This window comes from Callospermophilus lateralis, chromosome 2 (assembly GCF_048772815.1).
Source record: "Callospermophilus lateralis isolate mCalLat2 chromosome 2, mCalLat2.hap1, whole genome shotgun sequence".
Taxonomy (NCBI): domain Eukaryota; kingdom Metazoa; phylum Chordata; class Mammalia; order Rodentia; family Sciuridae; genus Callospermophilus; species Callospermophilus lateralis.
Window position 1 is genome coordinate 210,633,813 of NC_135306.1, and position 20,599 is coordinate 210,654,411.

Consider the following 20,599-nt stretch of genomic DNA (forward strand, 5'->3'; position numbering starts at 1 on the left):
CTCTAGCCCATAAAGTCCCAAAGCAGAGCAAGAGTCATCATGAAATAATGCCTGTTTCACCCTAATAAGTGTGGGATGCTTCATGCACATCACATGGGAACCTGAGGCCTCTATGTGCCCCAGACCTGAATCAGAGTCCCTAGCATCTCTGCAGCCCTCCTCATCCAAAACCTAATGGGAAGTCCCACCTGCCCTCCAACCATGGGATAGTTTTGCTCTAAAGAATCTATATCTTTTTGGGACCCCCTCCCATCACTTTTGAGTTATCCTCAAGTCTGAGTCTCTTCCCTGCTGAAAGCCCCATTCTCTCCACATATGTACTCTGTCCTTCCCATTTAAAAAGGAGTCCAGGCAAGGGCTTGGAAAGATAAAGGGAGAGGGGAGAATTAAGTCCCAACATGAGCTAAAAAATTGGGGTAAAATAAATACCCAAGGAGTGAGGGACTGGACTGTTGGAGTGTAGGGAGGGCGGACTGGTGGCTCTCTGGGGAGTGCATATGTCTTTACCTCTTTGGAAGTCTTTGCTCTGCTTCCTGCTCTCCATCAAGGCTATAAGCAGAGGTTTCAAGTTCCCACTGAGATTTAGTCTAATCAGGCAGAATATCTATCTGAACTCTACCCCTGCTGCCAGCTCTGAGTTGGTGCTGTGATTGGTGTTTCATCCAGGCTTAAAAGGCTGTGAGTCTGGCAAGTCATCCTACCCAGAAGTCCCTGTGAGTGGCCAGTGCTGACAGCATGTCACTTGCAGCCATGTGCTTAGTGCCTAGCACCATATATGGGGGGTAGGGGGTAGGTTAAATATGACCAGTGAATGTGAAAAAAAAAACCCATATGAGTCCTCTGCCAAAATAATATGAAAAAAAAATGACTACACTGTGCCACACGTGTGCTGGGAACGATTGGAAAGTCATTTTATTATCTTTTTTTTTTTAACCTTTTTTTTTTCACTTAGGCCACGCCCCCTTTTTACCAGTGCCACGCCCACGGACATTCCAGGGTGTCAAGTGACTGCCAACTGTCACTCCAGTCAAGCCACACCCCCTCCTCACCCCCTCCACGCAGTCTCCACCTTCTAGCTAAAAAGGAGCACTTCCGGCTTATGCCCACACCCACATACGTCCTTCCATCCTTCCACTGGGTCAGGGATGGGCCAAAGTCCCACCCCCCAATGCACCCATGCCCTAGTGTGGACAAGTGCCATAGTCAGCTGCCCCAATACTACTGAGCTGGCGCAAGGATTCCCAAATTTGGAGGGGCTTGGACAAAGGCGTGGAGGGGACGAGGAGGTGAGGGCAAAGCCAGTTTCAGTTGAGCAGGCACCGTGCTCAACAGTGGAGAGGCTACCCCACTCCTAGGGGCTCCTTTATCATGCACTCTCTAAAAAAGCGCTTCACCGTTTCTCCAGCCTCAGCCTCGTCCCCTTCCACCTCCTCCTCCACGTCGACCCGGCTGGAGGGTCTGGGCACCACAACCAGAGCACCCCCTGCTTTGGCGGCGACTGCTAATATTGGCCCAGCCAGCGGATCATCGTCCGGGCAGTTTCGGCAGAGAGTCTTGGGCACCAGTGATTCCCCGGTCCTCTTTATCCACCGTCCGGGAGCTGCGGGGACTACGCAGCGACTAGAGTACAGGTAACTGGCCTTCCCTCCCTTGTGCTGCACCTTCTGTGTGGGGGAAAGCTGCATTTGTAAGGTGCAGGCATGGGTGGGCTGGGGGCTTGAGACCGCCAGGAGCCTAGTCTCTGAAAGAGGGAAGACCCTTTGACTGGAGGGCCCAGCAGAGCAAGCTTCCTAAGAGTAGCCTCAACTTTGGAGAGGACAGGAGAAACAGTTGGAGAGGGGACTCTTAGAAGGCTGCACAAAGGCATAGAGCCTTTTGCTGGAAAATCGGTCTTCCTACTAATCTTCCAGGCCAGGCAGGAGGGGCAGGGGAGGAAGGCAGTGCCGCTCTTCCAGCAGGGATGCACAACTGTTTCTCCCAGTGTAAAAGGCAGGGTTCTTCTGTGTGAGTTTTCTCTCGCCGAATCCTCCCACCCCACGTGTAGTCCCAAAGACCACCAGGACACTGTGTGGAGGGGCCAGGTCCTGAGGTTCTGAAGCTGTTTCTCTTTTTTATACCACTTTAAAGTTAAGCTTCCCTCTGTTTGCTCCCTACACCTCTGAACCGCCACGGAGAACTTGGAGAGAGAAGGGCCCTGAAAGGACAATGCCCTCTATCTCCCCAAAAAGGAAAGCTGCTTTATCCTGGTGGCATGTCCAGCTCCCCTGCCACCCTCAGCCTCCCCTGCCCAGTCAGTGTGGGGCGTGTTCGTGTGTGAAGTCTTGCCCCTGTAGGCTGGACCCCAGGAAACTCAATCCACCCAGGGTGGTGTTTATGGGAAGGGGGTTCATTTCCCCAGAGAAGCCCAGACCTCCCCCACCAGGTCCCCCCCCCCACCTTCCCAGAAGTCCCCTTCTCCTCCCCTAGTGGCCCTTCAAATGCAGAGCCTTGGTCCTTCAAGTTTTGCCCCCTCATGGTTGGGGGTCTTCACTTCCATTCAAGTGGTTGTGTGGGAAGTGGAGGGGACCTTCACGTTCTGTGTTGTGGCCTCTCAAGGCAGATCCTGTGTGTGCAGCCCCCAGCCAGTGCCCAGGCAGAAGCCTACCCACAGCCGGGAACTGGGCTGCCCACCCAGCAGGGGGGTCTCCTGCTTTTCCATCACAGTTGACAGACTTGGCAAAGTTTCCTCTTGCCACTTTCTCCCTCCCTTGTGCTTTGAAAAGGGGGAGATAGACAGCCAAAGGGACAGGAGGGAGAGACAGTGATCGAACCCTCACAAGGTGACCCTCAGCCACCCCCCACCCTGCAGCCGCCAGGGCAGAAGAAGGGGCCCCATGCTCTGGCTAGAGAAAGATTTGCAAATATAAACAGTAAAAAGGGCTGGGGTAGAGCTCAGAGGTACAGCATAACTGAGTTCACTACCTAGCACTTAGGGGGAAGAGTCATCTCAAAAATATCATTTTGCTTTTCTCTAGGGGCCGAATAATCACCACTGAGCTGGTGAGGGAGGAGGCGGATCCCAGCCCCCAGCCCCAGGATCCCAGTCCCCAGCCCCAGGAACCTGCATCTCCTCCGGCTGTGCCCCCTGCTCAGCCTACCCCTCAGCCTGAGCCCCAGCCGGCCAGGGCAGCCAGACAGCCCAGTCCAGAGGTGAGCTGCTGTGGCCTCTGGTCCAGGAGATCTCCTCGCTCCCAGAACTGAAGCCAGCCGGCTGCCAGCACCAGCCCCTAAGAGGTGAGTGTGCTGGCATCTTGGGTAGGGCAGAGGCGTCCACTGGTACAGCTCTCCTTATATCAGGGGTCCCCTTGAAGAGCTGCACCCCCAGGCACAGATGTGAATCCCCCCATTTCACAGTCAGTCAAGGTTGGAAGGTCCATTCAAAGTCACACTGTTGGTGTCTGGAAGTCAGGTGGTGGTAGGCTCCAGGTGCCTCTCTGCCTTGGGAGCTCAGGTGTGGGCAAAGCAGGTTCCCCGCAGTCTCTGTAGCAGGCTCTGTAGCAGGCTCTGCAGCACGGAGGTCCTTGGAGACTCCTGAGAAGAGAATGGCAAAAGTGGGCAGGAGTCAGAGGGAGAGGGCAGGCAGCACAGGGGCAGGCAGGGTTCCAAGTGAGCCCAGATTTGAGAAGGGGGAAGAAAACTGAAGGGGAAAAAGAAAAAATCTCCAGATGGGAGATAGTGGGAGAGCCAAGGAAAGCTGGGGGTGATAGGCCAGTGTTCTGCCACTTGGAGCTGCCAGGCTGTAGGGCCACCAGCAGTGGCTTGACCTCTCTCTACCCACTGGTCAAAGTATACTTCCAGCCTCCTGGCTGCATGGTGAACAGCAAATGAGACAATGAGCAGAGGCACTCTGAGCACCCCAGGGGCCTTACAAATGGCAGTGTCATGATCCCATTGTGTTCTGGAGGCCAGCAGGGCTTCCTGTGAGTGAGCCGGGGCTGGGGGGCGGGTGGCTAGAAACAGCTTGGGGCCAGAGCCGCCTCTGACTCTGCCGGAGAAAGCTGGGTGGTGGCCACCACTTCATTGTTCAGGTATTGGGGTGGGTGGTGGGGGAAGGGCCTGGGTCCTGGGCACCATTGGAGGTGGGGGGCACAAGGGTCTGTGTCCTTGTGCCTGATTGGCAAGGGACACAGGCCTCCTTCCAGAGCCTGCAGGGAGGGACCCAGCCAGTGACCCCTTCCAGGCCGCTTTGCCCATCTCAGAGAGAAGCCAAGAATGTTCTTTTAAAGGTATCAGTTCAGACACTACATGAAATAGTCACAAGTGGTATAGCAGGCCCTTCCCCAGAGCACTGCTCCCTCCCGGCAGCCCCAGCCCTGGCCACCCCACACAGACCCAGACCTACCCTAGTGGGGCTTCAGCTTTTGTCTTGTAGATCAGCTGCTGGGTGGCTGGTCCCAGGTGTTGATGGTTCCGTGGGCCTGGGTCCCTGGGCCAGGCTGGCAGGGGTGACACGCAGAAGGTCTGCGCCTGTGCCCTGTGCCGGCACCCTGCAGGGATGAGGGAGGGCGCTCAGGGGACCCTGGAGATCCGAGGAGCTGGGTTTGTAAAATGCTGGGCTTAGTCCCAGGGCGAAGGGGAGCAGGCACCTCAGAGCTTGAGCCGGGAAGAAACCGGGGAGTGAGAAAGGCCCACAGCAGGCCGGCAGGAGCGCGGGGGCCTGGCAGCACCGAGCCAGTAGAGCCGCAGGCAGAGGACACCAGCCGGGCTCAGGCTTGGTGGGCTGAGTGGAATCTGTGAGCCCAGGAGACCAGCCCTGCTTTGGTGCCTGAGCAGTCGCAGGTGGGGGTCGCCTCTGGGGGCTGAAGTTACTGCTGGCCACACTCTTCTGGTACCAGGATATTCTCAGGCTGCTGGTTGGACCCTTCCTACCTTGGGGAGCCGGAAGTAGGGGCAAGGAGAGGGCTGTAGGGGAGAACCCAGTTGCTGTCCTAGCTGGGGGCAGGGCTGGCGATCTTTTTGAGCTCCAGGGTGACCCGGCCTCCCGCCTGTCCCTTCAACCACACTTTTGACTAAATAAGGCTAGGCAGAGGCTCTCTGAGCAGCCCCGTGGGGGAGGGAGAGCTTGCGTGCCCCCCCCTGGCCTGGCATGGCCCCAGGGCCCTGGTGGCTCTACAGTGGGCATCCCAAGGTGACCTCAGCTTCCTTCCTACCTCTGAAAAGTCCGAGCTGCGCGTTTGAGTGCGGTGGGTGGCTCCTCCAACAGGCACTTCTGCCAGGGCAGAAAGCAGAGGGTCTCCAAATGCACCACTGATGTGACTGTCCCCCAAGCATACCCCAAAAGGAAGAAAGCCCACCTCTGAAATGGAGTTTCACCCCAGAGCCTTGCCTATTCCCAACTTGGGAAGCAGGCCTGAGGAATGGTGAAAAGCCCCTAGCGGAGCCCTGGGTTTGTCCTTGATAGAGACCCTCAGCAAGGATTTGAAATCCAGTTTGATCTTGCAGGGATTGGGGAGCGCAAAGAGACTTTTTAAAAAATGCTCCCCATCCCCAAATTTACAAGTCTGTCTGGAGTGGGGAACTTTCCGGCATGCAGCAGCACCGGGCATGCTCAGCTGGAGGCTCCCTCCTGTCTATAGGCACACCCGTGACAGGCCAGAAGGCCTGGGACGGGAGACAGCAGGAGGCTGGTGGGAAGGGGAAGGGGGGCAGTGGTGGGTGGGGGGAGACAGGCCAGATGTTCCTGGAATGGGACACAGGGGTGATTGATGTGGACTGGAATCTGAAAGGGGAACATTCCCCACGTGCCTCGTGCTCTGCGTGGAAATGGGCTGCCTTTCTTGGGGGGTGGGGGCCTCCCTGTCTTGCCAAGCTTATGTGAAGATGCCTAGGCCCTGCCTGGGTCCCTACACCAGTCCGGTGTCATTAACCCCTGCCTCCCCCGAGTGTCAGGCTTTGGGATGCCCCCCTCTCTATTCCGGGTCTTTCAGCAGGGTGACAGTAGGTAGGAGAAACGCCTGCTGTTCTGGCACCCAGGATTCCTACATCCTGCTGCCCCCAGCCGTGCACCCACTCTGGCACCCCCACCAACAAGCCCCGCTAGGGTCTCTGCCCCTCACTTCCAACATGGCCCAGTGCTGAGGGAGTGGCCTTGTTCCCAGCAGCACCATGTACCTGCGTGTGGGTTCAATATTTGCCTGTAAGGAGCTGGACTCTTCCCAGCCGGGGTGAGAGGCTTGTGAAAATTCTCTTTGAGAAAACGAAAGGAGAGCTCTAGCTCTCCCAGCCACCGTACAGTTCTGCGCCCCCCTGCTCTTCCCCCCATTTTCTCCTTTGCTTCCCCGTTTTCTCTCCTCTTTCTCGTTGCCCAAACAAAGCTGGTTTCGCCCTTGTTCGGGGGCTGGCGAAGGCCGAACGGCGCGCGCGGAGCGCCGGGGCAGGAGGGGGGTGAACGCCTGGGGTGCTCCGGGGCCCCCAAGCCGAGCCAGGGACGAGCCTGCCCCCGCGGCGGCCGGGCCGCGGCTTCGCCTAGGCTCGCAGCGCGGAAGCGCGTGGGGCGCAGTGGTGGCGGGGAGCCTGCAGGCCTCCTCCGCGGCGGCCGAGCCGGGAGCCGGGAGCCCTGGGAGCACGCGGGGAGCCGCGCCCCGGCCGCTCGTCCGCAGCCCTCGAGGTTCTCCGTTTCACACAGTCTCGGGCTCAGATCAGGCGCCACGGAAGCCCTCTCCGTGACGAGAAGCGAAAAGAACGAAAAGCTCATTCCCTCGGCCGTGCGTTCCAGGGCGCCCAGGGCTACCTGCCCGCGCCACCCGCGCCCGGGTTCCCGAGCCGCCGCGGTGCGGCCGGCGCTCGCGTCCCCCCCGGGAGGGCGCCACTGCTCCGCGCGCGCGTCCCTGGGCGCGGTGGGTCGGGCCGCGCTCCTTCCCGCGCCGAAGCTTGGCTTCTCAGATGCAGCCTCAGATCTCCAGGGTCCCAATGCTCGGAACAATTTTCCTGCTTTCCCCGAACTCCACCATTACTTTTTCTGGGATCCTCCAAATTTAAGCATTGCTCCCCGGGGCCTGTAGATTCAGCGTTTTCACAGCTCACAATAATTTTTTGAACTTTAATTTCCAAACATTAAAAAAAAAAAAAGACCCTGCTGGCTTCCCCAGAGGTACACTACGTGGTTGAAGCCCCAAAATTTGTTTTCTCTGAGGTTCTTAACAATTTTACATACACCCGCCCCAAGATCCTAGAGCAACCCGGATCCCCCAAATTTCAACTGGAACCCCTTGGTCCTGTGGTAATGCTGACAAAATCTCCTGACCCTCCAGGATATGGACAGCATTCTCCCAAAACAAGTAGAATGTTTCCGTGTCCCTAAATTTTGAAATATTAATTCTAGGGTTTCCTAAATTGACTGTTCTGACTTCCCTGCATTTCAGCCCTATTCCTAATTCACTATGGTCTGGAACACTATCCACCAAATTCTACAATCTTTTGTCCCCAACCTTTTCCCCTAACTTTTACACGTGGAATCTCAGGTCTACTCAACCCTCTGAGCAATTTTCCTAAACCCCTCAAAGATTAAATATTGTTTCCTATGCCTTCTCCCAAGTTTAGGCATCATTCCCAAAGCTCCTTCTGAATAATCTAATTCTGATTTCCTGAACTCCATAAAATTAAAAAACGCTTTCACCAATAATCCCCCAGACTCACTGAGCAGCACCCTCCCCCACACCACCACCACCACCATGGGCCCCAAGGATTTGGGACCTTCATTTCCAAGGCTATACAAGCTTCCTGGCCACTAATCAGGTTCTTTGCAATGTAGCCACTGTGACCCAGGCACCAAAAAACAGGCTGAATGATTACCTAAGATGTGATCAAGTGTGAAAGAGGGTCTTCTACCCTCTCCCAAATCCCAAATACGTGGAGGCCCACCTATTGTGGTCACAATGTGTATAAAATCAACCTTGAGCAGAGCCTATTTCTTGTTCTTCCAGGCTTTCTTGAATGTCCCTGTTACCCAAATATTCTGAGCTTTCTCTCTGCATCCACATTTTAAATATTAAAAAAAAAAAAAAAAAAATCCCTGGGTCCTCCTGGTTTACTGACAACAATCGGGTTTTCTAAAACTCCAATACCAATCCCAAATCCCAGGGTGATACTGGACCCTTTTCCTCATGTTTACACATTCTGAGCTCCCTCAAATATTAGGTGATGCCCTCCAGCCCCCAAACACACTCAGTATTATCCTTGAGTTACAGGAAAGTATAGATCTCCCGGCTGAAAAGTATCCATATTTAAGCAATAATTTCAGCAAACGCACTGCACACTGCCTACAGATCACAAGTTTTGGACATCAATTCTCCAGGCTCTATAATTTAGAATTTCTTAATCCCTGTTCCTCAAATCAGATATTGACCCCCAAGTCGTCCAAGGATCCTGAGCAACTTCTGTGAATTATTGGATTGAAAACTTATTTTCCAAAGATCTCCAAATTGAAGTACTTAAAACAAATTGAGATTTTTTTTTACCTTCGCAGAACAACTGAGATTTTTATTAAATTTTAATAAACTTTATGCCCCATGCCCTGAGTCCTCCTAAGTTTAAGCAATGTTCCATGGGCCCCCAAAGCACACCAGAAAATATCCCTGGTCCCACAAATCCTAGAATTCAGAGGTCTGTGTTGTATAAGTTTTCTAACTACTAACTTGGTTACCTGAAATTTAGATATCAGGTAACCAAATTATCAGAATTTAGATAGTTTCCATTGGGTAATGTCCACGGATCCCCACATTTGGACTATTTTATTGGGGCTCCCCAAATGCAAACATGGTCCAGGAAAACATATAGCATTCCCCCACCTTGTTCAACAAAAATAAACTAAGTAAAGTCTATTTTGCAAATTAAAATATAAAATGACATTGATTCTCTGCATTTCTCAAATATACTGCTTACAACCCGGGTTCCCCCAAATTTAGAAAATGTTTCCCAAGTGGTTAAAGAACTTTGAGGATTTTCCACAAAGCCGCAGTGATTAGGAAGGTTATAGTGCTGTGAGTATCCAGGCCACTGACCTGCATTCTTAAAATGTGGACATTAATCCCAGCTTTCTCCTCTGACCCATTAAGAATTTGCCCAGATCCCCAAAATGCATCTGTTTTTCATCCCTAAAATCTTAGGCAATGTGCCTCTTAGATTCCCCCAAATTTCATGTAGAGAAAGTTATTCGATTCAACCAAAAAACCTCGCCCCCTTCTATTGATCTGGGATTTCGTGGGTCCTCTAGTTGCTAAAATGCTGAGTTCCCCCATTTCAGACTCGGGATCACTACGACCCCCGTTGCATGGAGGAATTTCCTTCACTCCCCAAACTTGGACCCTTTTTTTTTTTTTTTTTGAGTCTCAAATTTAGCCATTAATCATGGTTCCCCCCACTAATGAGTCTCCTCTGGGTTCCTCTGCTTCAGGACACTCATTCTCTGGGCTGCAAATAAGACAGAGCTCTGATTTCCGATCCCCGAAATTTGGGCATTGTTCCCGGCCCCGCCAGTCGCCCTAGGCTTCCTCAATCCTTCAAGCAGTGGGCACTGATTTCTGGCCTCTTCTCGGCTCCTACGGAATCCCCAGAGCAACTTCGGGTTTGGGAAATTTCTGTGTGTGCGGCAAACACACTTAGGACGGCCGTGCGACCTCCAGGACGTGGGCAGTGCTTCTCCCGCGTCCAGGAAAACGACTGGGCATTGCCCCCAGTTTCCCCCAAATTTGGGCATTGTCCCCGGGTCTTCCAACGGACTGGGCGTTGCCCCCGGACATTGGGGACTGCCCCCGGGGTCTTGCTCACCTTCAGCAGAGTCCACTGCTCGCCACAGAGCGCTCGCCCGCCTGCTGCCTCGGCTCCTCGTGCACCCGCGGACACAGCCTCCAGCTTCGCGGTGAGCTCCCCTCTGTGTTGGTCCCGCCGCTCTGCGGCCCCAGCCGTTCTCCTACCCGCACCCGCTGCCCCTCCTGGTGCTTGTCTACGGCGGCAGCCCCAGGCTGATGAGAGGAGCGGGAACCCGCTGCGTGCTTCCCGCTCAGCGGCCGCAATCCCTCGGGCTGAGCGCCCCAAAACTGGCGCCACTTTTGTTGACTCTTTGCAAAGATCACAATTGTTGGAAAGCGGCGTGGATCCCCCGAACCGGTGTGGGCAGGGCGCTGGGTCGGTGGGATGGGGAGGAGAAGCGCTCCCCATCCCGGCGGCGCGGCGCCTCCAGGCCGCGGGGCCAAGGACTTGGGGAGGCGCGCGCGGAGCGCGGGCGCAGTGATTGATGGCGGAGCAAGGGGGCTAGCTGGCGCGCGGGTTTCCGCCGCCCGCGGCCCCTTCCTCTCGGCGAGGCGCGGGCAGCGCGGGCTGCGGGGGGCGGGCGGAGTGCAGGGGCTTGTGAATGGTTTTCACTTGGCAAAAATCACAATGCCTTCTTACATCGTCCAAACTCTCCAGGAGATGGTTTTCCCAGACCCCCAAATTATCGTGGTGGCCCCTGGGGCCGAACCCGAGTCTACGCAAGTCCAACGCACTGAGGACGGGGGAACCATTATCCGGATATTTTGGGTGGGTCCCAAAGGCGAGCTGCTTAGACGCACCCCGGTGAGCTCGGTCATGCAGGTAGGATTTGAGCTACTTTTCCCGCCCTGCTTTTTTCTCTCCTGACGGGCGCAGCCTCCGCAGACAAGTTCCACGCCTGGCCCAGATTTGGCCGGGCCCAACTGGCCTGCACCGTGTCCCGCACCTTGCAGCCGCCTTGGCTGCTCGGGGCTCCCGCGCAGCACCGCGGCACCGGGGGGCGCTCCGGATCCGGCTGCGACTCGAGGTGCTTCAGAGCCCGCTCTGCCTGCTTGGGCAGGTGGCGGCTGTGCGCCCCACCCGAGCCTGGGGTTTCTCCCCTCTCCTGGCATCTCCCAGCTGGGACCCCAAACCCAGAGCTGGGCCACCTGCGCCGGGACTCTGACGGGACGCCCCGCCACGTAGAACCCTGACAAGGCACCGGGACCCCCACTACCTAGGGTCGGGGATGCTCGTCCCACGCCCGCTCCGCACAAATGCAGGGTGCCCTAGCACCCCGGAAACCAGGGATGAGGCCCCAAATTCTGTCGAACGGGGATTCGATATTTGGTTCAACTTTTGCGGCTCCCAGCCCCCCACTCCGGCTTCGCGTCCGCGCACCCCACGACCCCCCCAACCGTCGCCCCCCGGGCCCGGGGCCCCCAGCCCGCGTTCCCTCCGGTGGCTCGAGTTGCGGGGGCGGTCCCGGGGCGGGGCAAGGGCCCTGCGGGCGCCCATTGGCGCGGGCGCTTGGCCAGCGGGGCCCGAGCGGGCGCCGAGCCGCGGGGTGGCGCGGCTATAAGAGCCGGCGTTGGCGCCCGCAGTTCGCCTGCTCTCCGGCGGAGCTGCGTGAGGCCAGGCCGGCCCCCGGCCCCCCCCTTCCGGCCGCCCCCGCCTCCTGGCCCACGCCCGCCCGCGCTCGGCCCGCCAGCGCCTCCATCCGGGCTGGCGGCCCCGCGTCGACGCCGTCCGTCGCCTCGCTGCTAACTCCCGTACCGGGCGCCGTCGGCGGGGCCGCGCTCCGTCGGGCCTGCGGATTCCCCGCCGCCTCCTCCTCCATCTACCTCAACACCCCGTCCCCGCTTCGCCGGAGGAGGCGGTCCCCCCCGCAGGCAGTCCGGCTTGCAGGCCGCCGGCGTTGTCATCCCCCGCGCTCCCCCCCAGCCCTCCCCCGGCGCGCAGCCCGGCCGCTCCCCCTTCCGCGCTGCGTCCCGAGCGGCCCCCGGCGCCGCCACCGCCTGCCCCCCCCCAGAGGCCCGGGCTTGCGACGGCCGAGGGCTCCGTCGGCCCATACCGAGCTGGGCGCCCGCGGCCTGGGTGACGCCTCCTCTCCGCCCCGTTCAGCACCGTCCCCGGCCCTCGACGTTGCGCTCTTCCCTTGGCTTCTCCGCCCCGCTCTCTCTCCGCGCCTGGCGCGGCCCCGCTCTCCCACCGCCACCTTTCCCGGGCTCCCTGCCGCCCCCCCCAGATCCTTGCCTCCAACTCCCTCCCCCCTCAAGCCCGCCCTCTGCCTTCGCCTACCAAAGTGGATTAATTATACGCTTTCTGTTTCTCTCCGTGCTGTTCTCTCCCGCTGCGAGCCTGCCCGCCTCTCGCTGTCCTCTCTCCCTCTCGCCCTCTCTCTGGCCCCCCCCTTTCACGTTCACTCTGTCTCTCTGACTATCTCTGCCCCCCTCTATCCTTGGTACAACAGCTGACCTCATTTCCCGATACCCTTTCCCCCCCGAAAGTACAACATCTGGCCCGCCCCAGCCCGAAGACAGCCCGTCCTCCCTAAAGAAGCAGAAGAGTCCCCCCCCCAAAAAAAAGCCATCCCCCCGTTCTGCCCCGTCGCACATTCGGCCCCAGCGACTCGGCCAGAGCGGCGCTGGCAGAGGAGTGTCCGGCAGGAGGGCCTTCGCCCGCTGTTCGGCTTGCGCTAAAGCAGCAGGGAGGTGGGCGGCAGCTTCGCGGCTTCCAGGTAAGCGCGGGCCGCGGCCGGGAGGGCAGGCGCGGGCGCGCGGGACGCCTGGCCCTTCCTCCCGCGGGGTTCGGCGGGGAATGGCCCGCCAGGGACAGAGGTGGGGCGGGGGTCCCTTTCGCTCTCCGTCGCGCTGCTGAGTGGGGGAGGGGGAAGGGGCGTCGGGCTGCGCCGGGGAGGTGTGAGCCGTCTGCTCAGGCGACTTCCTGGTTGGCCTGTGGGTCCAAGGGGTTGCTGAAAATGTACTATTGTGCCGTGCGGGACCCTGTTGCTTCAGGGTGCTGGGTAATGAGGAGGGGGGCAACGTCCCAGAAGCCCACCCTGGCGTGTTGACTTGGTGCCAGCAAGACTGAGAGGAAAACTGGGTGGGTGGGGCCAGGAGGGGCGCCGAGTTGGCAAAACAGTCATGCCAGGCGCCACATTTGCAAAAGATTCTCCCCACACCCCCTATCTCTGCCCCCAACATTTCCAGGGGAGAATCTGGGGAGAGGGGCCGGTTTGAATCTCAGAAGGACAGGGGTGTCCTACTCAGAGACGGGTAACTTGTCCTACCCTTGGGCAGCATGGAAGTTTCCATACAAGGAGGTGGAAAGGAGCCCCCCGCCCCCATTGCCCTGTGCAGAAATGGTCTGGGGGTGCTGACTGAGCCCCCCTCGTGGTACTCTGAGGAGGGATGGACCAGGGCTGGCGTTTGGGGGGGGGTGTAGGAGAGATGGGACTGGCTGGAAGGAGGGAGGGGGCGGGTGCAAAGGGGGCGGGGGGAGTGGTCAGCAGGGAGGGGGTGGGATAGGGTGGAGCCGGGGCTGGGCGGAGCCGACTCAGACATAAAAGCCGAGGCACTGACCAGCTTGCAAACTGGACATTAGCTTCTCCTGAGAGAGACTTCCAGCCTCCTCCTCTTCCTCCTCCAGCTTCGGCGAGCCCTGTCCAGAAGCAGGTAACAGGCCTGTGGAAGAGGCCCTGCTGCCATCCTGCTCGGCCTGCTTGGTGGCCCAGGGTACTGCCCAGCCTCAGGCCTGGGCCCTGCAGCGGGCCTGCTGCTCTCACAGGCCCTCCTCTCCCCAGCCTCTGCCCTGTGCTCCCACCTGTTTCCCTGCCTCCTCACCTGCTCCTTTCTCTTCCTTCCTTCCCCTCTGCTTCCCTCCTCCAAAAACTTTTGGGCTTTTTCCCAGCCCTCACCTGTCTAGCACCTCCACATGCCTCTTGGCCAGTCCCCTGCTTTCTGCTGATACCCTGGGCTGGACCTGGATCTAGAGTGGTCGGGTGTGCGGAGGGTATTCACGGGTAGCAGGATGGAGCTGCCCCTCGACTCACTGCAGCCGAGTGGCCAGCCACTGTTTGCTGCTAGAATTTAGAAGGGGCGGTTGAGGGAGGCTGGCCGGGGTCCTATGGAGGAGGTGGGCAAGGTGACTTTTAGATCCTCCTGCAGAACTGGCTAGTGCTCCTCAGGGAGCTTAAAGAGATGGTTTCTCATTTCCCGCTCCGTCCTGCATATGATTTATTGCATCAAGAAACCCCTGGGCCTGCGGAGAGAGGGCTGGGGCTGCCGGCCTGGAGGGCTCCACCTTCCGCAGGAGCCAGGGCAGCTTGCGTGTTTTCCCAGCCTCCCACCAGTAACCCTTGCCCTCAAAGCCTTGGGCTTGGAGGGGGTGTGTCCTGCAATGAGCCACCCCTTCCAGGTTGGGCCTGGAGGGTCCTGGTGTCTGGCCTCCCAAGTGGCCTGACCCGCTCCCTCCAGCTCCCTCCGTGGAGTTTGTATTCCAGTCGGGAGATGCTCTGATGGTTCTGGAGGGACTCGGGTCCCTGGCACTGGGTGGTGTGAGTAGAGACCTGGAAAGGGGATTTTTGGCTTTCTCGTGAGTTTGGGGGCGCCCGTGACGGGCTGCATTGGGGCTGTGTGATCTGAGAGCAGTGCTCTCTGAGTGTGGGCGGCATGGTGGCTCTAACCATTGGGTCCTTGACCTGAGCTTTGCTAGTGCAGCCTGGAAGGGAGAGGGCAGGAGGGGCTAGCCCAGCAGGACATGCCTGCGGCTAGGGAGGGATGGTCCGCCTGGATCCCCCTGTCCTGCTGGGGGGTGGGGAAGACAGGGACCAGTCAGTCCTCTTGGAGGCACATGCTCCACAGTGGGGTGGAGCCATCTGCCATCTTGGCAGGCCTTGGAAGGGAGCAGTGGTGACGTGACCTTGGGTTGGCCCCACCCCCACGATGTCACAGGAGGGAGGCCAGTGTCCAGCACAGCCCCTGTGGCTGTGGGTGTGGCTCAGCTCCTGCAATTCTGACCACGGTCTGGTGGTCCCCACACAAATTTGCTGCCATTTCCTGCAACTCAAAGCCGTGGAGCGCTTGCGTGGCTCCCAGAATCTCTCCCTTTTCCAGGCGGCCTAACCCTTCAAGCATGTGTGTTGTTTTTGAAATTAAAATAATGGCATCAAGAAAGCTGGGCTTTTGGATTTCAATGACTTTCAGCTTAAGGAGGGGGGCACCTCTGGCGGGGAGGGGCCTGGACCCCGGGTGTGGCCGGCGCTCACTGTGGTTTCTCCCGCAGATACCAATGGGGATCCCAATGGGGAAGTCGATGCTGGTGCTTCTCACCTTCTTGGCCTTCGCCTCGTGCTGCATTGCTGCTTACCGCCCCAGTGAGACCCTGTGTGGCGGGGAGCTGGTGGATACCCTCCAGTTTGTCTGTGGGGACCGCGGCTTTTACTTCAGTAAGTAGCTCGAAGGGGTGGGGCGGGTGGGGGGTGTCCACAGCAGGCACTTAATCAGTCCATGGGGTACAGCCCCCTCCCCGCTGGCCTGCGGTGGAGGGGCCCCGCCCTGACTCTGGCCCCTCTAGCATGTACTGAGCCACAGTGCAAGCAGGGGCTCCCCTGGGGAGGTGGCTGGGGGTCCAGGCTCATGCGGGGAATGGGGGCGCTTGCCTTTTTCCCTGCACCATTTTAACGGGGCACATGTGCTTTTGGATGATCAGATGTCAAATCTGACAGATTTCAAATCAATAAAGAATTAAGCAAACGTGGTTGGGGGCAGGGCTGTTTGTACTCAGCTTGGGAGTAGGGAAAATAGCTGCACTCCCGGGGAACCTGGGGCTCTAGGGCTGCACTGTGGGGTGCCCACCTGCCTTGACTACTGCTCACTCATGCTTCTCTCTCTTCATTTTCCAGCCTTGGGGAACTGGGGGACACTTGGGTGGGGCTGGAGGGGAGGGGCCTCAGGAATGTGACTCCTCTTGCCGGCATGGACTGCCTGTCTACCCCCTGGCACTGGCCAGGTGGTCTCTTCCTCTGCAGCCTCTACTTATCTACTTGTGAAACGGGCTCACAGAATGTACCTGCATTTCAAAGCTTCTCTCTGAAAGGCGCTGCTGCTGCTGGATACCCTTGAAGCCCCTGCTGCCTGGCCCCTCTCTTGCTCCCTCTCGCCTGCCTCCTTGGGGGGGCAGGATGTGGCACTGCGGGGGGCCTTGGTCCTTGCTCTGGGAGTTGCTTCCCTGCACTGGGCTTTCCTAAGCAGAGAGCTGGGCCGAGCCCCTCGTGGGTCCCCGAGATGGGGCTCCCTGTCCCTACCCCCACAGATGACGCCTGCCCTTTGGCGCTCCAAGGTGAAGTCCCCAGCGAGCCTCGGACCTGAGTGCCGTGGGGGAGAGGGGGAAGACGGGAGATGAGAAGAGAGCGGTTATGCGGCTCCTCACTCCTCCCCTCCCGTCTTGTTCTCTCCTGCCCGATCCTCCTGGTCTCAGCGCTTGGGGGACTCCAGGCTCTGAAGCCAAGCCTGGCCAGAGCCCCGAGACCTGGGGCCACACTCATGTGCACTCTATGGGGCTGTGCCCCTCGCTGGGCTCATACCTGACCCGTTTTCAAACCACCTGCACGTGGGCTGTGCCTGATTCAGACAGGAGGCAGGAGGCACCAGAGGCCAGGGGCTGGTCCCGCAGCAGCCTCTTTTATCTCTCCTTTCTGGGCTCTTCTTCCTGCCCGACTCTCGACTCTCGCTTTTCTCCCCCCTCCCCGCAGGGTGATGGAATGTCCGGGCCTAGCCTGAGGACAGGGGTGGCTGCCTCTTTCTGCAGCCTTCTCTGGGGGGGGGGTTCTGATGGGTGTTAACCTCCACTCTTCGTCCTGTGGGTCTTCCAGGCAGGCCCGCAAGCCGTGTGAACCGCCGCAGCCGTGGCATCGTCGAGGAGTGCTGCTTTCGCAGCTGTGACCTGGCCCTCCTGGAGACCTACTGTGCCACCCCCGCCAAGTCCGAGAGGGACGTGTCTACCTCTACGACCGTGCTTCCGGTGAGCCTGGCACCTCTGCTTACCCAGAGACAGGGACAGGACGTTAGGTATTTGTTTTAGCAGCTGGGACTTTTTAGCCAAGGGACAGGGGTGCAAGGGACAGGGGTGGGGCAGGGGCATGGATAGGTCAGGGGGAGCCAAGTTTGGAGCTGACACCCACCACCAGCCCCTTTCTTCTCAGGACAACTTCCCCAGATACCCCGTGGGCAAGTTTTTCCAATATGACACCTGGAGACAGTCCGCCCAACGCCTGCGCAGAGGCCTGCCTGCCCTCCTGCGTGCCCGCCGGGGTCGCATGCTAGCCAAGGAGCTTGAAGCGTTCAGAGAGGCCAAGCGTCACCGTCCCCTGATCGCCATGTCCTCCAAAGATCCGGCCCACGGGGGTGCCTCTTCGGAGATGTCCAGCAATCAGAAGTGAGCCAAATTGTCGTGATTCTGCAGTGTGTACCATCAGCTCTGTGACCTCCTCTTGACCAGGGACATTTCCATCTCGTCCCACCACTCAGACCTCTCTGTTCCATTTCTGCCCTAGGGTTTCTCCCACCCAGCCCCCATGCCCCGCCTCCCCACATCAGGCGACTCCTCAGCCCCCCTCCACCGGGCTGAGGGAATGACACCACCTTCAAAAAACAAAACCAATTGGCTTTCAACATCTTCCACCGAGACCCTTCCCCCAAATTATACATCCACAACTAAAACTTGAAAATTTAAACCCCTAAATTGTTATCTCACACACACTATGTAGCCCCACTTAAAATTCAATTGACTTGTTCAGAAACACTAATTACCTTTTTTTAAAAAACTACTAAAAACTACTAAAAAAAAAAAAATCAATTGGCTGAAAAAAATACTAAAAAATTAATTGGCTTAGAAACAATTGGCAAAATAAAAGATTTGGCACGCCCCCCCCCCTTCCTTCTCTTCCCCTTTGGACCTTGAGTCAAATTGGCTTGGACTTGGGTCCCTAGACCATCCAGAGAAAGGAAGGGGCCCTGCTGCACCATCTCCCACAGCAACCCCCAGGCTCGTCCTTCACTCGACTTACCATCACGGGTCACCAGGGAACTGGGCGAGGGACCCAGTGAGACCGCAGCACACGAAGGGAGCATGAAAACCTAAACCTCACAAATAAATTTAATTGGCACAACCCCCTCCCCCCAAAATCTCACATCTCATCCCCTGCCTCAGAAGGCACACAGCAGCCCCCAGCCACACACACTGAACACTACCCTCAGCACATTGCATACACACACACTCACACACACCCTCACTCACACTCACACACACATTCACACACACTCACACCCTCACACACACACACCCTCACACACACACACACTCTCACACACGCACCCTCACACCCTCACTCACACACACTCACACACACACACCCCCTCACACACACACACACTCACACACACACGCAGCCTCACACCCCCACAAAACCAGATGAAGCGGTGAGAATCGCTCACCAGAGCCCCTTGCACAGATCAGGCCTAGGTCCATCCCAAATTCTCTGAACTGTTTTCATGGCCCGAGCTCCCTTCCTGCCCACGGCTTTCGGGGCCAGTGCTGTGGGGCATTACATCTGCCTGGGGCGCACTGTAGGGTGGGAGATGGTGCGGCCCAGGCCCAGGCAAACGGTTCCATCTTTCCCCCTGAGGGAGGTGCCTGTCCCCACGGCCCCGCTGCAGCGTGAGCCATCATGGTCCCCAGACCCCACCAACGTCCATGCCCTGTCCTTGTGTGTCAGCCTGGCCGGAGTGAGGGGCGACCCTGGCCAGATGGAGATGTGGAAGTCAGCAGTCATGCTCCCAGAGTAGCCAGGCCTGGGCGTGCATCTGGAGAGACCTGGGGGGACCCCCGGCATGCCCAGGAGACTGGCCCTGATGTGGGGAGTGTGGGAAGTCTGGCGGTTGGAGGGGTGGGTGGGGGGCAGTGGGGGCTGGGTGGGGGGAGCTCTGGGGTAAGAAGTGGTCCCGGGAGGTTTTGGCTGGATGTCAGGAGGAAAAGCAGTTGAACTTGCAGAATTACCAAGAGAAATTAGATCCCAAATTTTATGTCAATTGATCTTTTCCCCCCTTTGTTTCTTGGGGCATATTTTCCTTTTTTTTTTTGATCCCTCCTTAGCTTTTCATGCGCTCATCAATTAAATTACACCCCTTCCCCATAACAGGGGAGCAGTGACAAAGTATGGAGCCCTACCACCGGCACCGACACCTCCTGCTCCCCGCCATTTATCACCCTTGATTTGATTTTTTTTTTTTTAATCTGTCCCTTTTGCTTGGGTTGAGTTGGGAGTGGAGCCTTCATGGGGTTCTGGCCACTGTGCCCCATGGAGAAGCCAGAGGGGAATTGAGAAGGCCGCTTCCCGGTCTGGCATCCGGGGACTGTGGCTGGTCCCCGGAGGTTCTGAGGGGCGGAGGAGGGCTGGGGCAGTGTCTCCTCAGGTGTCAGGAGGGTGCTCGGAGGCCACCGGGATGGGGCCCCCGGCTGGCCTGTGGCTGGCTGGGGGGGAAGGGGCTGCAGATGTGTAAGCAGAAGGGCTCCATCAGGCGGGAGCAGGTGGCCGCCTTCCGCACACTTGGGGAACACTCCCCGCCCTCTGTGACACTGTGCCCGCTCCTCAGCACCCCACCTTGTCCACAGGAGGTCCAGAGCTCTGTGGAGTCTCCTTTGGTCAGGGTGGGGTGAGGCCAGGGAGCAGGGGAGGTCAGAAGGCTCTGAGCCCGCAGAGCAGGAGAGCTGGCCATCAATGGGGTCGCTTGGGCCCTGAGGCCCGCGGGTCTGGCAGTGCTGTGGCAGCCACCCACAGCGCCTAGGACTGTGGCAGGGACCTCGGGCGGCTGGAGGCCTACCTCACCCCCACTCCTGCCTCCAGTGCAGTCCCCCTGCACAGCAGTCTGACTAGCAATCTAGGGGCCTGAGGCTTTTGGGCCCTAGCGACAGGACTGGCATGACCCTGGGGGCGGTCCGTGCCAGCCCGACCTCAGCACAGAGGGTCCCTCAGCAGGTGCCTGGCGAATGGGCCATTCGGAACATTGGACAGAAACCAAAGCGCAAAGTTGTTTTGATTGAAGAGTCGGATTGGCCTGAGATCCAAAACACTGCGAGGCACCCCAAATTCCCTGCCCATTCAGTGGGACACCCTCCCACAAACAGTGTTATGTTTTGCCTCGCTGGGATGGGTGCTCCTGGGGTACTTGCACTCTGCCCTCTGTGTCCCCTAATGTATGGCTCTCCCTGGGTCGCTGGCCATCCTGACCCGGGCACCCACCTGGCCTCCCGTGCCCTAGTGTGGTCCTCCATCTTGTCTCTTCCCCCACATCCCCCCCCCCCCAACTGTCTTCAGCAGGACCCCCTCTTGGGTCCCTCCCTTTGCCATCACCTGAAGACCCCCCACGCGACGAACACCTGTGTCACCTTGCCGCCTGTGTTGGTCCATCATGCAGCGGCCCTGTGTTTGCCTCAACTTGACCCCTTTAACATGCTAATATTTCTGGCAAAATCCAGTGCTTGGGTTTTGTCTCTAACTTGTTATCGCTCGCAATCCCAATAAAGCATTTAAAATTATTTTCTGAGTTCTTCCCTTTTTTACTGGGGAGGGGAGGGGAGGGAAGGGAAGGGCAAGGATGATTGGGGAGGAACAGGGCAGGGGGTTTGGAGGGGAGGGAAGGCCTCAGAGGTGTGAACCTCTTGGTCCCCCCCAATCACACAAGGACAGGGTGGGACTCCCCCTGAAGCTGGAGGCTGGGACCGTGTCAGGCACCCACTGCTCAAAGCAGAGGTACTACGAAGTGGGAGAGGGCTG

The 20,599-nt window shown here is 58.3% G+C and overlaps 1 protein-coding gene across 4 annotated transcripts; it reads left to right on the top strand.

Moving 5' to 3' along the window:
• Positions 1-3,148: 3,148 nt before the first annotated feature.
• On the top strand, positions 3,149-20,361 carry Igf2 (insulin like growth factor 2). 4 transcript variants are annotated; one of them, XM_076847776.1, is made up of 4 exons: positions 3,149-3,273; positions 15,052-15,214; positions 16,640-16,788; positions 16,970-20,361. In XM_076847776.1, exons 2-4 carry the CDS (start codon positions 15,058-15,060, stop codon positions 17,204-17,206), a joined length of 543 nt encoding a protein of 180 aa, XP_076703891.1. In that variant the 5' UTR covers positions 3,149-3,273; positions 15,052-15,057; the 3' UTR covers positions 17,207-20,361. The 4 variants fall into 4 exon arrangements, with proteins under 4 accessions (XP_076703891.1, XP_076703890.1, XP_076703889.1 ...); XM_076847775.1 differs by lacking the exon at positions 3,149-3,273 and adding an exon at positions 12,428-12,505; XM_076847774.1 differs by lacking the exon at positions 3,149-3,273 and adding an exon at positions 13,374-13,442.
• Positions 20,362-20,599: the final 238 nt, after the last annotated feature.

Bases quoted from the DNA above. Each gene is read 5' to 3' on its own strand.
- Igf2 (XM_076847776.1), top strand. From the start codon at position 15,058: ATGGGGATCCCAATGGGGAAGTCGATGCTGGTGCTTCTCACCTTCTTG. The intron at 15,215-16,639 runs GTAAGTAGCTCG...TGGGTCTTCCAG, and splicing joins GGACCGCGGCTTTTACTTCA to GCAGGCCCGCAAGCCGTGTG. The intron at 16,789-16,969 runs GTGAGCCTGGCA...CTTTCTTCTCAG, and splicing joins CCTCTACGACCGTGCTTCCG to GACAACTTCCCCAGATACCC.